General features: G+C 47.8%; 1 protein-coding gene across 6 annotated transcripts in view; it reads right to left on the minus strand.

Annotated features, from left to right (window-relative positions):
* TOX2 (TOX high mobility group box family member 2) overlaps positions 1 to 21,700 on the minus strand; it is a 155,845-nt gene that overhangs the window by 53,597 nt on the left and 80,548 nt on the right. For all 6 annotated transcript variants that reach the window (XM_042801188.1, XM_033003643.2, XM_033003646.2 and 3 more), the window contains exon 3: positions 10,151 to 10,396. In XM_042801188.1, coding sequence (XP_042657122.1) covers positions 10,151 to 10,396 — 246 coding nt within the window. The remainder of the gene's footprint in view (positions 1 to 10,150; positions 10,397 to 21,700) is intronic.

The following is a 21,700-nucleotide window of genomic DNA, read 5'->3' on the forward strand; positions in this document are numbered from 1 at the left end:
TTGGACATTGCTTCCTACATTTTTACAAATTGTGATAGGAGGGAAGAAGGTGGCAGAGCTGGTCCCACAAGTATGCCAGAGCCCAAGCAGCTGGGGAAAGCCCATACAGGCACCATTCCCCAGCTCCTGGAGCCAGAGTGACAAATCCTCCACGAGGAGACGGGGAACTGGCCACGCTGGGGCATGCTTTCCCCAAAGCCACATCTCAGACTCCAAAGAAACTCTCTTCCAAATCGCTATTTCATTTTTCAAAGCATGTTCTCATTTGTGGGATTTTTTTGATGTGGGCAAAATGCATTATTAACCTCACCCAGAAAAACTGTTGAAGTTGGATTGTCTGCCAAGACAGGGAAAAAATGTCATCCTGCAGAAGTACACAACCTAAATCTAAAGGGTTAAAACTAGGCTAAGTAACAGGCATCCATTTGCATGTCTGTATACTAGAGACAAACATATTCTAAGATCAGAATCAGTTCTTTAAAAAGATCCATCCCGTATCTCGAACATATTTACTCCGGTTATTTGATACTGTTCTGAAAACCTCCTTCATGCCATATTCATTATATCTGCTACTGTATTTCACAATTTTATTTTCCACTATATTTTTAATTTATATCATGTTTTATTTATACTACTGTCTTTTATGAAAACCCAAATTTCAAAACTGACATAAGCATTACACACATAAAGTAGACTTCTTATTATGAACATGGCATAGGAGACAAAAAATGACAGGAATAAATCTTAGGTTTTATGCTGGCGAGACGTTCTGCAAAGTAAGTGACATTTCTCAGCAATACAAATTGTACATTAAAAGATAATTTTCAGAACATGATACCAGCTATGGAGTGCAGCACCATTACGCAAAGTGATATCGAAGTCGTGCTTTAGCAAATGCTGTTTTTATGTTGTACTGGTTTAGCATCAAGATTGCATCAAGTCTTGTGAGTAGACTTTGGAGTGATTAAGTTTACTGTGCACAAAAGCCAGCTATTTGGCAAACTGTCAACACAGCGTAATTGATATTTTAATTACACTACTAATACATACATGCTGTTTACAACGAGCCTCCTCATTGGTGTTACACAAACCGTGTATTTATAGCGCCGATTATTGTTCCGAATAAGTTCATTTAAATGGAAACTTAAATGCAATTGGTAATATTTAAAATTGCTATAAAAGCAAACCAAATTGTTTCGCAAACGCTTAACAGCAGGCAACGTGCAGCACAGTGCAAACAAGAGGGACCGTCTCACTTGACATATGTTCTGGGGATAACACGTTCACCCTCCCCGCGGTTACAGCACGGTTATTTTATGGCTGATAAGGCGACTCTTTAACTAGTGGGACTTCCCCGGAGGCAACGGCTTATCAGAAAGATAGTGACCAACTCAAGGAGAGGAAAGGAAAGATTAGGAGGATGAATTTCTATGGAATAGTTAAAAGGTGCAACACAACTGGATCGCCATGTGGCACTGAGACGCTGCTTAATTGAGAGCATCAGTTACACCACCTTGGGATGGGATCTGCGTCCTTCTGGCCAAGCGATGAGTAGGGGGAGATAAGAGCCCAGTTTGCAGCACAAAGCCAAGAGAGACACAGACAAGAGTGACACTTCTACAGCCAGACTTACATAAACACGTTGGCTCTCACCGTGCAAGACCCTTCCAGCGCGGTACGATGCGGTGCTGTAGGTAAGAGCACTTTTTAATGCTTTCCTACAACCTCTTGTTACGGGACAGAAAGAAAAAGGTGGACACGAACGTGTAGCAGTGGCTGCAGCATGAAGAAGGATGGATGGGGAAGAAGAAATCTAGATCAGGGGTGTGATGAACAGGGTACATGAGAGCACTATGTTTTACACGCAGCAGATCTCCTGTGCACCTCTGGCTACAACTTTACACTGTATATTATTAGTCTGTCTTGCCTTTGTAAGTATTAAGTTCTCCAAGGCAGGGGTATCTCCTCCCTTTAGGTTTTGCACTGTGTCAAGCACCTGTGGCTCTGGCCCAGGTATGTATAATATATATGACATTACAATTGTAACAGCATGTAACTGTAATGCTGCTGCTACTACTACTGACAACAACAATAATAATAATGATGATGCGATAATATGCAGCAAAAGTAATTTATAGGTGGATATCATAAAAAATCTCCCAAGGGTGAGACCTCCTAGAGGACACAGTAATCCTATGTGACTCATCCTCTGAGAGATGCCAGGTGGAATTTGTCACATCCAGGCAGGATCCCCCCGGGCAAGGATCCAGCACCCAGTGGCAGAAGCCTGCAAAAGCTCAGGAAGACTTTTGCTACCTCCCAGGAAACGCTGAGCACTTTGTGTGTATTGCAGGTCTCAGAACCCACCACCATAGAGATATGTCAAAGGGAAATGGCCTGAGAGGTGCTGACCGTCAGCCAGACCCTTCAGCCATCCATAAAATTTGGAGCCTGCAATCAAGCCTCCTTTCTTGGAGGATCCTGGCTGTTAGGAGGAGATTGTCTGCAGAGGGAAAACCCACTTTATAAAGCACCAAGGAGGAGATATGCAAAGACATGAACAGGAGCAGTGTCCTCCTCCCCAGGTTGGGTATCTACCTGCCTTTTGGTTGGCCATTTCCCTCTGAGCACAACATGCTCTCTCAGAGGCAGTGGCAGCTCTCCGTCCCCTCTCCTTCTCCCTGGCCCTCCTCCATGTGCAGAGCCAGCCAGATGCAGGCAGGAGGTATGCTGAAGTTGGGGGACCTCACAGCATGAGGCAAAAACAGGATTTGAAACTACTGGAAAAAGCCACTTGGCTTATTGCGAAGTAAATTAATTTGTTAAGCTCTGTTGCTCTGTTGGGGGCTGACCAGAGCCACAGGGGATGGACCAGTGAGAAAGGGAGTTGGGATTGCATCTGTCTCTGGAGAAGCTACTCTGGGTGAAGGTTGGGGGTCTCACCTCACTGGAGGTCACCAGGGGCCTGGCAGCCTCCCCTTGTACCCAGCTGAGCTGCTGAGGAGCAGCTCTCCTGTGGGGAAGCAGCTCTGGGAAGCTTTCAGGAAAAACGGCAGGTTCCCATGCAAGATCCCCACTCTGGCAGGTGAAGGTCACCCTCTCCCAGAGCTGGCAGGCCAAGGTCACACCTTGCCTTCTTTCTTTCCCTCGTTTGGGGACTAAATCTTGCATTACTGAGCAAAACCCACACCTGCTGGGAACAGTTCACTTGCGTGAAAAGTGCATCTCGTATCTCAGAAATGGGACACCCATGGGTGAGCACAAGGACCCAAACCACACAAGCATACTGGTAGGAGCTTGGCTCCCCAGGTTCCCTCTTCTCACGCACTGCTCAGTCCTCGTAAGCTCTGCTGCTGCCTGAGCACTCGCAGAGTTGGGACCTGAGTGTGAGTCCCATCACGCCCAATCTCTCCCCGCAGCACTTGTCAGCGACCACCGGGAAGTATCTGCATCAGCTATGTGAAAAGGGGCTGCTGCTCTGCAGGGAGCCTGTACTGCTGTTCAGGATGACTGAGAAGCTCAGGGAGGACCTCTCCCACAGGGGAGGACCCGCATCCCCCCAGGGACCCCCCCTTTCTGCCCGCAGGCACCAGCTCTGCACCTGCATCTCCAGTGCCAGCAGCTGCTCTGGGCGCTCGGGCAGGAGCAGCAGCATTCCTGCTCTCCCTGAGCACGGAGAGCTCAGCCACGGCAGCGGCTAAAACTTCAGAAAGTAACTATCCGCATGTGCCCCTTCCTCTGAGAAAGCATGTTTTTAAATACATACAAGAACAATTTACTCTTTGATTGGGAATCTTGTCTCCCAGGTTCCGACCTGTAGTGAAATTTTATGACCAAGCGATAAAGCTCCGGGGGAGTCATGGAGGGAAGGGGGCTTTCAAATGAAAATGCCAACAGATACTTAATGCAAGAAGCATGTGTGGGTGTTGCTAAATTAAGCTCGCAAGTAGGTGGGGCAAATGCCTTAAACGAGTTTGTGAAGGTAAAATAACATTCATTAAAAATAGAAAAACAACTGAAAAAATATCCTTTGTATTCAACTTCACACTCGTACATCATAATGTTCCAGTAAAAGCCCATTTTCCCTTGAGATAATAAAAGAATTGAATTTTTCCTTATCGGTCATCTATTTTTCTAGCTAAAGCTATTACTCCCTCTCTGCGGTTGCTAGGCAACAAGAAATATTAATAGCAGCTTTTATTAGCTTAGCTTTAGCAGTGGAGTACCAGAATGAGAAAATGGAAAACATAAATGTGTTACATAAATCTTTCAACCTTTCAGGGTTTGTGTTAGTCTCTGTTTTCATAATGATTTATTGAAGTGATGGTTCATTTATGAGAAAAAGGAGTGTGAAATAAGAAAACGGAACATTACCCTGAAGGACTGTTTGAAAATAAATAATTATAGGAGGTGAAGAAAAGCTGTTTAAAACCATTTTTCTGAGTTTTATAAAATTTAAAAAGACATATTTCTTTCATTTATTGCCTCTGAGAAAAACACTACCAGGGAATTGCAAACAGGGCTCTGTTTAATACAAAGAACCTTTCATGTATGGTTGTATTATTACTATTTTCCACCACGGGCTCATGTTCGGGAGTTTAGTTTTTAAATACTGCGCCATTAATAAGCAGAAAGCCAAATTAGTCAAAATCTAAAGCACACAACACAAATTGTCAGTGCAAACTTATCCAGGACTGAAACACGGGGGACTCTGCTAAGTTTTTGCTCCGGGTGACACACTGCCAGCCTGCGGTTTGACGGCGCTGGTTGAGCGCTGCCCGACTGCTGCTCTGGCTTGTTGTGTTTATTTATTAAGGCTCTTCTGATGAGAATGAACTTGCTTTAAGGGGCACTGCTGCACGCATGCTGCATTGGGATATAGGTTATTTTAAATAGCTTATTTTAACAGGCACCGATTCAAAATTATTGAAATATTTATGTATTGGAAGTATTTAACAACAACATACAAGTTGCTCTGCCTACCGGGGTCATGTATTTCCAATGACTTGGATAAAAGGCTGGCACATCTTACTTGGCTTTTGTGTCAACATGTAATTGATTTCTTTTTTATATCCTCTATTGGAAAACTTTCAGCGCTTGCTGGCTCTGCACAGCCACGTCCAACTGTGTTGCCGCCTACCGCTGAGCACCCTGACCGTTTTCCTAGGGCTGTGCCCAGACAAAACTGCTCTGAATCGCACTGCCTCCAGTAAAATAAGGAACACTGCTGTGTTTGATGGGGACCAGTGGCCTCGGGGAGGATGGGAACTGGGGAGAGACCTGCGGAGCCGAGAGAGCTGGCCAAGGCGCTGGTATTGCAACCTGCCCGTGGGACGACCTCGCTCCAGGTCTTCTGGTGGGACCAGAGAGGATGCTTCTCCCTGGAGCCTTATGCCATCCCCACAGCCTGGGCATGCACACCCCTGCTCTGGGAAGGGGCTATTTTTCCTTTTCATTTCTCATGTGGGAGACAGGCAGGTGGGTTACTGCTGAGTTGTTTTGTTCTTTTTCTCCCTGTTCCCCAACAAAGCCCCATAGTGTCAGGAAACAGCTATTTAGGTTGCAACATCAACCGACTAACTCTTCAGGAATTTCAGGGTTGCTCTCGTCCTTGATCCTACAATTCACCCCCATTTACCTGTTACTCTCTCTCCTCTACATAAACAGGTTCCACAGGTAACCGGAAATTTGACATTTTTACACCATGAATGTACTTTTCACCACTGAAGGTTTTTAACATTTTTCAAATAATCTGTTTCCACTCAACAATTTGAAATGAAGAACTTCCAGGCTGTGGCTGCAGCTTTTTTCACTTGTACCAGCTTGCTGTGAGCAGAAAAAAGTTATCCCACTGGGCTCAAGGAAACGTTAGTGCCTTTAAAATAGTCACAAAGATCTCTCATTGTGAGAACCACCAGGAAGATGAAGACACGGGGATAGTTGCCAGTCTCTCCAATCAAACTCTATATACCTGCTACAAAGCCAATGTTTGCTCCTAACAGCTGCCACATCCAAAACGATGCTTCCCCCAAGCAAAAATACACGGCTCTGCCCTAATTTCACCCAACCACAGCAGAGCAGGAAAAGAGCAGGGTGGCTGCAGCCCCACAACCTGCGCCAGGGGAAAACGGTGATTTTTCGGCATGTCCCAGCATGGCAACATCCTTCAACCAGGCTTGGAGAAGCACAAAGTTTCAGGGTTTCCAAGCAGCGGTAGTGGGATCAGCAGTGCTGTCCCCCCAGTGGGAGGCTCCCGGCTCCCCCTACCCCGGCCCAGCACCCAAGAATCAAGCACAGTCCCACCCGATAAGCAGAGATACCTGCTCAGCTGCTATCTAATATTTATGGAAATATGTTTGCACTGCATTGGAGATTCTTGGGCTCTGACCTTGATCGCCCTTTGTTTCTGTCAAATATGTTCTGCCAAATCCCTTCTGAAATCTCATTTATTCACAGCAGCTCCTTAGCCCAGCAGGCACCCCACCTCGCCAGCCATCGCCGCCAATTCACGGTGTTCCTCTGCCCCCTCGCCCGCTTCCCCCACAGCCCCAGGGCCCAGCCCCAGCGTGGCCCCAGCCCAGCAGGTCTCCCTGCAGGTCCCTGGAGGGCTCAGCAGTGGCTTGTCCACACGATAACACTGCTGAGATGTTCACAGTGGGCAAAGTCATTCTCTTTCCAAGACAAACATAATTTTTCCTCTTTATTTTTTCCTAAATACTCTCATTTCTCAACGACAATCACACCTCTCCTATTTTCTTTCCCTCCTGCTGTCCCTCCTCTTTCCTTCCTCTTTTCCCATAGCAAGAGCGAGGACATTAGAAAAAAAAAAAAAAAGGCTGTATTAATAATTTTCTGTTTGTTTCTTGCCATCAACACAAAAAGTAACATGCCTTCCCCCAAAGAGCCAGGCCTGCCTCCTCCTCAGCCTCCCTGCACCCTGCTGCATTGGTCCTCCTCATGTCACATCTTCTGCCATCTCTTTGTCTACTCTCGTCCATCCATCCCTGCTTCTCTCTTCTCCAGCTACCTGCACCCTATCTTCAGTGTCTGAAAGCTCCCTTAACTTCTAAAAAGTGATGGGGGAGAAAAAAAAAAAAAAAAAAAAGAAATAAAGTGACAGAGACATCAGTGAAGACCCATGTTATGTAAATGTAGACCTCGTTCATGGGGCAGAGAGTAGTGTGCAGGGGCTGGTGGCGTGGAGGGTGCTCTGGGTGATGATGCTGAAGGGACAAGGACATGCAGAGGTGACAGTTGCTTTGGGTTTTACCCATCAGGGTACAGCTGCTTTGCTCGAAGGAGGGGCTCCTGACACCCCACGGGTAGGCTGGAGCCAGAAGTGGGGTCTGGCATGTGGCAAATCCACCTTCACTCCCAAGCTCTCATCCTGCCAGGGGAATTTCTGTCCTGATTTAAATACACTCAGACTTGGTATTCACTTGGATAACAGGAAGAGCAACCTCCTCCCTTGCAGAAGCACCAGGAGGCTTAATTCAATCTAAGGATGATGTTGGGACACCCCAGGACAAGAGACACCCCAAAAGGGACAGCAACCTGCACCTGTATTTTCCTCATTCACTTTCGAGCTGTAGAGGAAAATACCAACCCCAGTTGCTCTCAGTGAGTCCTTGCTCACGGCTTTTCAGGAGCTTGGGATTTTTTCATGAGGATGCCTTAAAAAAATCCCAAGGCTCAAGCTACTTCTTTATAGGAAAAGTCTGACCAATGTCTGAACATTTTTCCTTGAATTTCTTGTCAATTTTCACTGCATTCAAACCGAAAGACATGGCAGCCAAGGCAGGAAATAGCTGTGTATGCAAAACCCGGTATGAACTACAGCAAAGAGCAGCAGCAGGGAGAGAGGCCCCCGGCCCCGGCATTTGCATGAGCAACGCTGGTCCTGGAACAAAGACAGGACCCCTGCGCGCCTCCCGCGCGGCGCTCAGGCGAGGCTGGCTCCCAGCCTGGCTCCCCATCACTACCCGTGTGGTAATAAATCCTCTCGTTTTGGAAGTGATAGCAAACAAGCCCCTTTCTCGATCTGGAGGCTTCCTGCTACAAACACCCGCCCGAAGGCGGCCGAGGCAGGGCGGGCTGCACGGGGCCAGGGCCCGGCGGGCACATGGGCACGAGGTCTTGGCCATGCGAGTTTAAAAATCTGCTCTGCCTCCCGGATTTTATTGCGTTCTCCTGTGCACGTGCTGCTCCCGTTACTGCTAACAGGAGCTGTATGTGTGCTACGGGACGAACGCTGCTGTCATGGGCTGGTGCTGGAGTAAGGGGAGACTCGATTTGGGCATCCAGAAAAAAAGGGGGGCTACAAGGTGTTACCTTCCGGTGGGGGAAGTCTGACGGCATGGAAGAAAGGCCTTGACAGGAGGGTTAGGCAGGATTTAATTTTGACGTAAAATTGTAACACAGTTCACTCCGTGATCTACTCCCTTTGCTGCTGGGACATCTGAAGATGTATTACAGCTCCAAGGGTTTCTGCTCAAAACTAAACAAGTTTCAATTCACTATCGGCTGGAAAATTCAGGGTTCACTGGATTTTTTATTTTCATGGTAAGGGGCAAACAAATCTTAATCTCTCTATTCTACGTTTACAGCCCACTAAGCCCCCTTCTTATCTTCTCTGGCTCAGTCCTGATTTATTGTCACGATGCTGCATTTGTAAAACAGTACCATAAAGTAAGAAAGAGAACATTTCCCAAGGACTACTCCAAAATAAATTATTTCAGACGTACAGAAGCTGCTTAATAAATCCTACTATTCTTGTTTCTTTAGGTATTTTAGAAAGTGATTTATAAGTGCAATACCACCTCTCAAAAATGAGACAATCAACACAGGATAAAATTACCGTGTTATGAAAATAGGGGTCAGGCAAAGGGGCTGTGCTTTAAATTAAACCAGGGAAAAATATTTCATCTGAAATTGACTCTTTTTGTCTCAGAAATGAATGTTTTAATCACCTAAGAACCTAAAAGCTAACACAGAGGCCTAAGTAATATTTAATTCCATAGCAATACGCCCGTGTTCAATATTGATGGGCAGAACATGATATTTTTCTCAAACACACTAACAATGAAACTTGGAGACACATCAACACTTTAGAAAGCCTTGGGATTTTCCTAGACTAAGAGATAATATCCCATTTAAATATTTAAATATCACTACCTTTCAGACCGTTATCTATTCAAGCAATCAACACCAAATGTTCTCCAGCTAGGGCAGTGGCAGACTCGCAGGCATGCTATTTAAGTGAAATTAACTCTGATATTTATGCCACCCAGCGGCACCCAGGAAAATCAATGATTTTAGAGAAAAACAATGTAGAAAACTAACCATAGGGCTAAATCTTCTAAAGAGGAAAATATTATTAAACAGCAACAGTATTAATTCAATACCACTGTCAAAATCAAGTCACAACCTTTCCTCAGTGCTGCTGATACAGAAGCGTCATAAGGTCTAATTAGCCCTGAAGTTTCTTCCCAGAGCTGCACTTTACTTCATTATCCCTGCCTTATTTATTCCCACAGAAGAGTCATTTGAAACTTCGCAAGGTATCCCCTTGCCATGGTGTGAGCCAAGAAGCAATTTGAGTTTGCAAATGCAAGGAGGGATTGTGTTCCCCTTGAAATCAATAGGACAGCTTTCCCTTCACGGAGCATCCCTGCTCCTCCTGCGGATGCCACCGGGGCCACCCCGGCAGCAGGACACAGGGGTGATGGGCTGGGGGCTTCTCCCAGCAGGAGAAACGACGCAGGGGCTATGAGTGCGGGGGTTTGGCTGGTCGCCTTCACAAGGGGGGGACGAAGCATTTGCACTTTGCTCGGTTCGGTGATGCTGTTGCGCACGTGGAGGAAAGCAACCTTCCCCCCTGCTCTTGAGTCATTAATAAGGCTCAGGAAGACACCAGACTGGAAACGTCAAATTGCTACCACGAGCATGGCTGCGCGGACGACTGCAGTGTCTGCCTCCGCGCCCCGACCCTGGTGGGCAGCAGCGCAGCGAGGCCAGGCTGGGTCACCAGCTCTTCCCAACCCCCCCGTGCAAACAAGTCATCGTCAACATCCTCCTACGTTCAGTTGACTCCCAACTCGAAACACAGAGCAGCTTTAATTAAAGACAGTAAGAGGGGAAAGTCACTGACCGTGGGTAGCTGGCTGGAGAGAAGATGCCCATCCTGACTCAACATGTTGGAGACCATGATGGCCGGCAGGTCCATGTTCTGGTAGGGGTACGCTGGTATCAGGCTGTTCGGGGGGAGGCTGTGGCACAGGGAGTGATATCCAGTTTCGTGGTCCACCAAGTGCAGGAGGGAAGGGTCCGGGAGATTAGGAGGCGTTATGGGAGGGATCTCATAGTCTTCGTTATTCTCATTCTGGCCATTATATGTCTAAAACATGAAAAAGACATTTTGCAATGCATCACTGCCTTGTTGCTTCAGCAAAGAAAAATTATTATATGTGTAAGAAATACAAAAGCCCGTTCCAGTGAAAGTGGTTTTGTTTTAACAAAAAAGACATCGCTGGTCCCTGACACCAGCAGGTTGTAGCTAGGTAGGAGCCAGGTAGTGACTGTGTCAGAGACACCATGGGTCCTCGCACACCTCGGATCCACCTGGGGCATCCCCCCTGCTCTCCTCTCCCCCTGCATCCCTCTAGCACACCTTTAGCTCGCCAAAACCTCAGCAGAAACCTCCACGCCTGGATTGCACCCAGAGCCCACAGCCATGTAAGAACACTTGGCCATTTCCCAATCAGCTGCTGGTTTTTAAGTCAAAGACCCTCCCTGGGCACTCAGCTCAGCTCTTACAGTATCTACAGTTTGTATTTTCAAGACCTTTTATGATAATTAGCTCCATAGAAATAAATAGTACTTGGCAACAAAATTCCCACTGTTACCACACAAACTCCAGCACAGAAGCTACAACCAGGGAAGGAGATTTGGAAACACAGCCGTCACTTTTTAAAAAATCCTTTAAAGAAAGCCTGCATGACTCCAACACACACGGAGATTTGTCCTTCCTTATATCCTCATCCAAATTTAATTCGGACAAGTGTTCCCTCACTTCCCTACCAGTGCTCCCTTGAGGTGACCACGAACACACACAGATGTTGGTGCTCCCCATGCTCCTTGTTTTTTTTGGTGCCTTGTTTACTTTTAAGCATTCCAATTTATATGGAGAAAGAATATGTTATTGCACCTGTGCAATAGCTTTCACTTTGGACAAAAATATATTTGCTTCATAATGTAAGTGTGAATCTACCCAAAATTATTAATTATCAATGAGTATTATAATGAGCACCTGGCAGAGGAGGTTTATTCTAAACATATACTGTTTCACATATTATTATAGCATATGAAATTCTGATTAGCTATAGTATTATACACATGGATTTTAAGCTAAATTTCCCAGATCACCTAGTTTCATGGTTGGATTTTGACTTAATACTTGATTTAAGAGCAAAACCCCAGATGTGTGCAAAACCAGTTAAGCACTGTAGGCTTTATTAATCCACTGCCCCAGAGCTCATACTCGGCTTCATGCTCTTCATTACCCCAGACTGCAGTGAGAAAACCCTTAATAAAATAAAATAAAATAAAATAAAATAAAATAAAATAAAATAAAATAAAATAAAAGCCATATTTAATGGGCATACAGAAGTCAGTGGGAGAGGCAGTGGGGAGCAAGGAGGTACCTGTGGAAGGGTTTCCTGGAGAGTGATCCAGCACGGCCTGGGAGAGACCCTGTGGGGTGTCAGAGCCGGGGGTCACTCTTGCCTCACCCCAAAACTGGGGCTGGGAGCAGCTCATGTTCTGCTAAGCTGAACCTCCACCTTTTGCCTCCCCTCATTCCGTTGCAAAAAGAGACACGGAATAGAGCAGGTACTGCACATCCCGCCCAACCCTTCCCATTTGCCTGAGATTCCCACTGGCTGTGGGGAAATACGAGTATGCCAGAAATGCAAGACGGAGCCTGGGCTGAGATAGCTCTGTGCCAACAGTTGTTGTTCATGGGAAATTCAAGCCCAGCTATTTTTCCAGCCAGCTTCTGTCTAGCAGTGGTATTATACAGGGAAGGCAGGGGGCTGAGAGGATGTGCACAACAGCAGACAGATAGATCCCATTTAATACGTCTAGTAGTTAGGTTTCCATTTGGGCTATGTTCTTCGAGGTACACCGATTCTTTCCCAGTTATTTAAGAGGATTTCACTCCATGCTTTACGGAAAGGGATTTAAATAAATCATTGCACAGCAAACTTGTTCCTCCAGCTGGTTTATTTTGGTATCAGGTATATAAGCAAGTGGCTTTGCTGTACTTAACTAAATTATGTAAAACCCACTCAAAGTTTCCTAAAGCTCTCTTCAAAACTACAAGTTCCTTGTGTTGCTGCAGAGCAGCTCACCAAAGGGCTTTGAGGCGGTTTTGTAAGGAGCGCGAAAGCCGGTCGCCCTGCTCACCCCCCTGCGCATTTCTGCCTCTGTTCTATTCAGCCCAGGGAAAAAAAAAAAAAAAACAACAAAAAAAACAGACCTGTTTAAATCACAAAGCTTTCCGAATAGCTACAGTATTGTGCAGACATATCAAAATTACAATCAAAGCTGTACACAATCAAAATCAGATTAGACAATATCCAATCAACATAATCAGACTCGGCGCCTGCCAGCTTTTACACCCTATCTCTACGAACAATTTTCCAAAGCAAGCCGCATTTATTCTATATATGTTTTAAATAGATCGCCAGAAAGATAAGGAAGGGAGATGAGACAGATAGACACTTAAAAGGGTGGGAAAGGGGGGTGATTTATTGTCACACAAGGTGCCTATTGACACATCCAAGGTGACGACTCCATCCCCACGAAGGGTGGTCTCAAGCCACGAGCACAAAAGCCGTCGTCTCAAACACTTTGCCAGTAACACCCAACACTCCTTTCTACCACCATGTGGGCTCCGCTGAAGATTATATTTTCTATTCTTATGTTAATTTGAATTAAATTAAACAGCCAATTATACGTTATAAGGATACATTACAAATTAGATTAGTGAGCTGGTCTGAACCCATTCATCCCACCAGGACTCCAAACACGAGCGCAGAGAAGCTCGCTCTGCTAAAAGACTGCCCATTACGGCGCACAAAAAAAGCACAGAAGATCTAGGATTTTCCACTGTCAAACAGATGACAGTTGTTGTGATTACACATTATTCCTCTTCAAATTAAAACACTGAAATCAGCTGAAACAAGCAGCCTCTCCTTGCAAACCCTCCCTCAGCTCGCACTGCAGGGCAGACGGGTGCTGCTTGGAGTGGCAAACCCCTGCTTGTGCCTGCAGCGGGATGGAGCAACCCGATCGAGCCAAGCACTCTCAGAGAGAGGACAGAGCCTCTTCTCTGACTCCTGCCTTGCCCACAGACCCCCGTGCATCTCTGTCCTCCAGCTATAGGGGCTGTGCTGCAGCGCCAGGTGCCAGGCATGGACCAGACTGCCCCGAGCACAGCACTGGGGCTATGCCCCATGCTTGAACAGTGATGCCACAGGATGGCATTGCAGCAGGTACAACCAACCTCCAACAGCAGCAAAATCATATTTAAAACCAGCATTTCCTTCTCGAAATCCAAGTCTGAACAGGGGTCCCTGGACCATCTCTGCCCACCTGCAGATTCAGGGTCAGATGACAGAGGGCTGGAGGGAAGGTGATGCAGGGACATGAAAAGATGCATCCATCTTGCTGTGCTCATGCTACGCAGTTTCCCCGCCACCCTTTCATCATGTCTTGCTGGGCCACAGCTCCCTAGATCTGCACCTTCGGCCCAGGGAAATGTGGAGGGATCTGTAATGGGGAGAAAGGCTCTGGTTCCCAGCAGGGTGACACCCAGGTCACACCCAGGACCAAGAGGAGTGAGACCAGGTAACCACATTGCCTGCTGCTCCCTCCTAGCTCACAAGCACAGGGCTTGGCACACGCTGTTTGCATTCATTTGAAAGGAAAATCAGAATTGCTGAACCCCTTGCGAGAGCACGGGGCGACTTGCCCAGCAAGGTCCCACTGCCAGAGCTGCAGTGGCACCAGCAGGCACAACCTGTGCTCCCAAAGCACCAGAGGGTCTTGGAGCCACCCCAATGTGCCCTCCCCAGCGCTGCTCCCCGCCACGGGGACGATGTGCTTCCTGTACTCCCTGATGCTTTTCAAGACAGGGACAGAGAGATAAATTGGAGGCACTCAAAAACCCCCAGGATCTGCAGGTGACCCACATGAGGCTAACAGGGAAGGACACAGCAGCTTGTGCAGCAGGAAAAGGCTGAGAGGGAGGACAGGGAAGTGGTGGGGCTGGAAAAGGGTTAAAGAGCTGGAAGGAGCAAGTCCCTGGGGGTAGGATGATGGAGAACAGAGGGTAACACAGCAGAAGCAGGCAGGATAGCCCTGGTCAACCAGGGGGAGCAGAGCTATTGTAGGATGAAGAGGGAGGACATGAGTCCCTGCCTCCTGCATGCATGCTCAAGCAATAGCGCTGTGCACACCCTGAGCAAAGCTGTGCTGACTGGGGCCCTGGAGGCTCTGCAGTGCATGTCTGTGGGTGCAGAAGAAGCAGGAGTTGCAGTTAAAGGGTGCCCCATATGGACATGGAGCTGAATCAAGAGAGTAGGTGGAGAACAAGAGCTTTACAGGGGAATGAGCTGGTCCCTCTGTCTGTCTCACAGGCACGGGAAGCCTCAGTTTTAACAGTAAAACTGGATCTTCTTTTATATGGCTGCATAAGTACCTGAATTATAAGCTCATTGAGCTGTGGACATCTTCTCTACATGCCCTTAAGCTGCATCTGAAAGTTACTGTGGGTCAAGGAGAGAAGCGAGGAGCTTTCACTCCGGACTGTCAGCATCCAGGACTGTCAGCATCCAGCAATGAGCAAGCTGGAAATAGCACCCAGCATTTTCACAGCAAGTATCTACCATTGCTGCAACGAAGCAAAAATGCCTGCAACAAAGGAACATGCTTCTGCTGCTGCTGCTCCAGGGTGGGAGAGAAACGATCCCAGTTTTCTTCTGCTCCTATCAGCAAGCTGCACCAGGCAGCGCAGGGGAAGGTCAGGCGAGCAGTGCTGGAGGCAGAGCTGCCTTGCAGACATGGGGGCTGCCCTGGGAGCAGGCAGCAGGGCAGGTAGTGAGCTCTTCAGCCACGAAGCCTTCTTGTCTGCTTTGAGAAAGCCAGGCCAGATCACTCAGCTTTGTTACAACACCCCTGGATGTGCTTGCACCCAATCACCAGCGCACCTGAGACTGATGGGGCGTGCAGGGATGGGAACGGAGATGCCCGCTCCCAGCTCCCACTCTGATCTATTCAAAGATTCCACTTCTATTCCAGATTTCCACTTCTTCTAGCTCATGTATACTGAGCCCAGACATTTCTCTGCCTTGTAGTATGCAGAGCCTTGCACAGGAGAAGGCTCCGAGGCTGAGGGTGGCTTTGGGGACTGGTCTGTCGCTGGCAAGTGGCTCACCTCTGCTGCAAACACAGAGCACAGCTGTGGGTTAAAAGGCGCCCTGGGTGTCCCTGTGAGATGGCCTGACAGGCACAGCGACCCTGCACAGCCTCTGCCATCGGACTCAAAACCACACTCAGTGTTGCTGCTGCTTCAGCTTTTGCTCCTATGCTGTACTTCCTCTTGAGCTGCAAATAAAGACAAGCACTGGCAAGCTCCCACCCAGTAACAAAACCACCCTGCCTGACCATGGGCCCAAGCCCAGGGGAGGGTTCCCAGCAAAGAGGAGGCTGTTTTGGATCCATCCACCCACCCCTGCTCAGGGGCCATGTGGCTTCACACATCCAGCAGATCTGAGACTAAGGGAGCTCCAGACATCTTAATGCAGTACAGCTCTCAAGGGACCAGCTGTGATTCAGCCAAAGCCACAACCACAGCCATATTTTAAAAGACACTATGAATTTGTTGTGCAGGTGACTCAGGAGGGAGCTACAAGTGTTGAGCATGTCTACAAATTAAGCCTTTAGCTTTCTCCTGCCTTTCTCCTCTTGGAAGGGGAGAAAAGCACTGTCCTTTTTTACAAAACACTCCACAGCTGGCCAGCACCATCTCTCCACTGCGCTTTGGCATTAATCATAGAGGATGTGACTTGACCAAGGACCTGGGAAACCGTTCTCCTTGACAGCATGGCAAATGTCCAGTGACCCCAATTCTCCACTGAGTCATGTTCCGTGTGATTATCTGTGAGGATCCAGGAGCTGCAGCCAAGCATTGATTCAGAGAAATGTTATTCACAGTGAGAAGGATAGAGATTTGCAGTATTATTGCAGGTAAATATTTGCCCTGTCAAATAACATTCAACAGTAAATATAAGCCTAAGAGAGAACATTTATTCTTGGTAAGGTACAAGGAAATATATAGGCTGGCATGATCCATCCCACCCTAATCATTCAGATGACACAAAACACTGTGGACTTTGTACCATCCCTCATTCACTAACTAGGTTTTTCCTGCAGCTAACACAAGACCTTATTGCCATATGAATGTGACCCTATAGACACTTCAGAGATTAGATGGGTCTAAGCAGACCAAAACCAACCTGGCATATCTCCAAGGTGAGGAGAACATGGCTATTTGTGAGGCTGAGAGGTATGACCAAGGGCTACACCATGAGCTCTCGGTGTGCAGGAAGAACGGGGAGGACACGGAGGCTGTGAGGTGCCCATGCTGTCCCACGAACAGCAATGGCAATCCTCAACTCCCCCCAGCTGGAGCCGGGGATGGCAGCATGACCCGGGGCCCAAGGGCTGTGTCCGCAGGGAGAGCGATCCTCTCCCACCGGCACCGCAAGCTCTACCTGGGGAAGGGGCTGCAGAAAAACAGCCGGGTGGTTAGTGGAGTATTCTCAGTTGTACCTAAGCTGGATAATGCAGCAGGTCAGGTCAGAAGCCAGGTAAGCATGTTGCTTTGTCATACAGTGACTTTCCCTGTTTCTCTTACATATATAAAAGGATGCACCATGTGCCAGCGTTCATACAAGCTGAAGGACACACCAGGTTGAAAGATCTTGGGCCATATAAAAAGAGTCCAATCACAATGAAAAAGTGAAAATTGAAGCTTAATGAAGGCAACCTACCCTGCACTTCCTTAAAAGACTCCAAACTTAAAAGCTCTCCCACCACACACATTACTCGGCACAGGCATGATCGTATTTGCAAGAAGGGGGTTTTGGTACATTTCTCTGGCACATGAACCACAGAGGTTTTGTGCTCGGCACAAAGCACTGAAGCCACAGGGGCAGAAATGTTAGTTCAGGTGGCAGGATGTGCTGCGTTTGTGTGGTGGGGTTTTGGTAGTGGGGGGGGCGGGTTACAGCAGTGGCCCCTGTGAGAAGCTTCTTGAAAGTTCCCCTGTGTCCTGGGTTGAGTGACTGGTAGTTTTTTTGGTGGCAGGGGAGGGGGCTATCGGGACGGCCACCTGTGAGAAGCTTCTCGAAGCTCCCCCAGCTCCAAGTCAGCTCCACTTCTGTTTGGGAAATTGAGCCAATCGGCTGCGCCTCTGCCATAACGTATTTAAGAAGGGACGTGGTGACGGGCAGTGGGACTTGTGAGGAGGAGTTGCTGCAGCTGCCTGAACACCAAGGTCAGTGGAGGAACGGAGGAAGAAGGGAGGGGGGAGGTATGCCGGGGCAGAGACCCTCCTGTATCCTGTGGTGAGACGGCAGGGTGGCCCCCCCTGCCACCCGTGAAGATCTACGGTGGAGCAGACATTGATTTATGGCCTGTTGCTCCTGCTCAGATGATCAAGGTTCTGTGCCCGAAGAAGGCCGGGGTCTCATGGGAAAAGGCAGCCCCGCTGCTGTAATTCAGTGCTGGGAGGACTGCAGCATGTGGGGGTGTCCCACGCCCGAGCAGCTCGGGAAGGGCTGCAGCCGTGGGAGGGAATCCAGTTGGAGGAAGTTAGTGACCCATGACGGAGCAGTGTGGGGAATGCTGTGGCCCATGGGAGGAACTCATGTTGGAGAAAGTTTGTGGAGGACTGTCTTCTATGAGAGGGGGACCACGATGGAGAAGGGGGAACAAGTTCCGGACACTCCCCTCACCGAAGATAAGGGAAGTGGCAGCGCTGACTGCACCCCCCAATCCCTGCCCCTGTGCCACTGGGGGAGGAGGTAGAGATATTGGAAGCAGAGCTGAGCCTGGGAAGAAGGGAGGGGTGGGGGGAAGATGTTCTCAAGATGTGGCAATGCTTCTCACTGTCCTACTCTGTTATGTGTTGTTAGTGTCTGTAATAAATGTATGTTCTTTTTTTCCTTCCCCTAACGAGTCTGCCTTTTGCTCGTGACCATAAAGGGGAATTTTCTCCCCATCCCAGTCCTATCTCGGACCCCAAGCCTGGCTCTCTGTCCCTTCTCATTGCTGGAGGGGATGGGAGAGAGAGCTGCTGCATTGTGGTTGGCTGCCAACCAGGACCAAACCACGACACCCTGGCAGCAAGTCGGACCCACCTCTGGCCAAGGCCGAGCTAATTCGTGATGGTGGCTGTGCCTCTGTGATAACGGATTTGAGAAGGGGAACCTGGGAGGAGAAACTGGTTTTGAGGAGGAGTTGTGAGAAGGACACTTATGGAACACCGAGGTCAGTGGAAGGAAGGAGAAGGAAGCAGGGGGAGGTACACCAGAGCAGAGCCCCCCTGTATCCCATGGTGAGAGGGCAGGGCCACCCCCCTGCTACCCGTGGAGGTCACCAGTGGACAGAGGCTGACCTGAAGCCTGTAGAGGAGTCCACGCCAGGACAGGTGCCTGGACTTAAAGGAAGCCAGGACCCTGAGGGGAGAAGCAGCCCCCACTGCTGTCATTTGGGGCTTGGAGGACTGCAACATGCAGGGGGGGGCCACGCCAGGGCAGCACGGGAACGGCTGCATCCCATGGGGAGGACTCACCGTGGAGAAGGTTCATGGAGGACTGTCTGCAGTGAGAGGGGAGCCACATGGAATGGGGGAAGAGTGCGAGCAGTCCTCCCCACCTGGAGGAGGAATAAGCGGCAGCACTGACTGCACCCCAACCCCTGCCCCTGTGCCACTGTGGGGGAGGAGGGAGAAGAAAGCAGGAGCAGAGCTGAGCCCGGGAAGAAGGGAGGGGTTGGGGGAGGTGTGTTTAAGATGTGGTAACCCTTCTCACTGTCCCATCTGTCTATTAAGTGTTGTTGCTAGTGTTTGAATTAAAGTAATGTTCTTTTTTCTTCCCCTAATGAGTCGGTGTTTTGCCCATGGCTGGTAATGGGTGAATCACCCCTCCCTGTCCTTATCTCAATTCCAGAGCCTTTTGCTTCATTTTTTCCTTCCCATTCCTGAGGGGAAAGGTGTGATTGAACAAACCCCTTTGGCACCACTTCTCCGGTGGGTGGTGGGGATGGGGTGGGGGGTGCTGGAGGGCTGCGCTCGCACCTGTGATTCCCAAAGCCCCGTGCCAAGAAGTGAAGTAGCGCTGATTTTCCGCGTCAGCAGCTCTGGGTCTTAGGAATGGAAATTGATTTGCCTCATCTTCACACACGGAGATCCAGCGTGTGAATAGCAAGGCCAATGAATTACTTGGGTAGAGTTGGATAAATACTGTAAAGAAGTATTTATTAACAGACAGTCACATACAATCTACAAATTGTCTTTGAAGTGTTCCCAGCCCCTTCTACATTAATTTTCACATGCTCAGGTTTTTGACTATGGGAATGCAGTTGAAAAGGGAAAAATGAGTTCTTGCATGAACATAAATGTGCATTGGAAGCGTCTGCACAATACTCAGTAACAGGCAGCCACACCGGGGAGGTTGGGAGCACAGCAGAGCAGCAGGCAACCCGCGGGAAAGCTGGGCTCTGCCTACCTCTGTGCTCCTCTGCCATACCTGTAGTAGTGGGTACTTGGTTCACCCCACGTGAAACGTTGGTTCACCCAAACAGCAAGCACACACCTCCATATTCCCCATTTGTCACCATTTCCTCCTATCATCCAGGCACTGCTCTGATGCAGACTCCACGTGCTACAAGAGCCTGCAGCAGATATCCAGCCTCCAGTTCCACCACAGTGTGACTGGACGGCTTCGCCTTTGAATGGAGCTGCATGCTTGCACTTTAACTTTCCATGAGTTGACTTTGTCCCATCTCCTATAGACACACATCCCATGCAGTCACAGAGCCATGGGTCTTCTAAAAGCTGAGCCCGTCAGATAGTTCCAACCAAATCCGACAGCACAAAAAAAGTCCTTTTTCTACATGTTTCATAAAACCACATATGCATGGAAGGAAGATACCAGGTTCCTAAACATTCTTGCTTGCCCTAATAATCTTCGATCTTCTTGGCCAGTTGCTACAGCAGGAAAGGGATGGCTGCAATGTGGTGCTATATATAAAAGGAACCAGCCAGCAGTATTCAGAGGGAACAGAAAATCTTAGTTCACTAAGAAAGATAAAGTTTTGGGAGGTGTGCACCCAATTCTGATACTCACCAGAGAAAAGGGTTTTTTTGTTATTTTACATGCTACTGAGGCCAGAAACAATATGCTTGGAAATCTCTGGTCTCAACCTGTCCATTGGTACCTTGTCTATGTGGGTGGGAAATGAAGAACAGAGTATCAGTTATTAATAATCATCTGTATGAGGGGACAATCCCTGAGAGTCAATCTGGGTAAGGACTCACTTGTGGCTGTGGCAACAGCAGTGACATTCCCTGCCCCGTGCCCTCAGGTACAGCCCAACAAGGCTTCTTGGGATTCATGATGTGAAACACGTGTATGCCATTCTGCTGCATCCCCTTCAACGTAAATAAAAGCTTACAGTCAGTTTTTATATTGTCCAAGCTGCAGTTGACCTGCATCACCACTTCACCAAAAAAAGCTAAAAATAATGGAGTTCTATGAACAATTTATAGCAAAAGAAATCAGCCCTATTGTAGGCTTTTAAAAAGGCTCCCAACTCCCTCTCTCCCTCCACATTTTTTTTTTTTTTTTTAATCAGTATCTTATCCAGGACTGGAATCCTGTCAAGAATAGTGGATAGCAGAGAACTATAACTTCTTATTATGTGTATAGTGATTTTATGAATTCAGTGGGGAATGAAATGCAATTTTGTCAGACTTGTCTGTGTTCATAATGACCAAGTCAAATTAATCATCGTGGATAATACTCCTGTGTCAGCCATTCAAGGGATTTTTTAATAGAATTTTTCTGATTCATGTCTTGCAGTACATCAGATCTGTAGTAATGCAGGCACTTCTAAAAATCAGTGCAATTATGGCTTCTTGTTGGCCTGTCATTTTCCTGGAATAAAAATGTCTCTGCAAAAGTCATATACTGTACGTAAACCAAAATGGAAAACAAAAATATAGTTACAATTAAGCTTGATTTTTTCTAAAGATTTAATATCTTTTTGAGGCCATTATTTACAGGCAATGTATAAAGCATGATGCTGAAGATGGACTGGTTTATCACAACACATACTAATTTTGTCCTGGTTGTCATTCTTCCTTTGATTGCCCTATGAGTTAGTGTTTTTTTGCAGGCATGGAAATGACTATCCCATAGAACAAACAGGGGATAGGTAATGGGGTTGCAGTCAAATTATTGTGTTTATTAAAAATGTATCCAGGAAAGCCCACACAGATCCCAAAGGCCTCTTGTTCAGGAAAATCTCTGGTTCAAGAAAAGGTTACAGTCACCATAAAGTCAGATAG

This window comes from Tyto alba, unplaced genomic scaffold (assembly GCF_018691265.1).
Source record: "Tyto alba isolate M040663 unplaced genomic scaffold, T.alba_DEE_v4.0 Super-Scaffold_33, whole genome shotgun sequence".
NCBI classification, from domain to species: domain Eukaryota; kingdom Metazoa; phylum Chordata; class Aves; order Strigiformes; family Tytonidae; genus Tyto; species Tyto alba.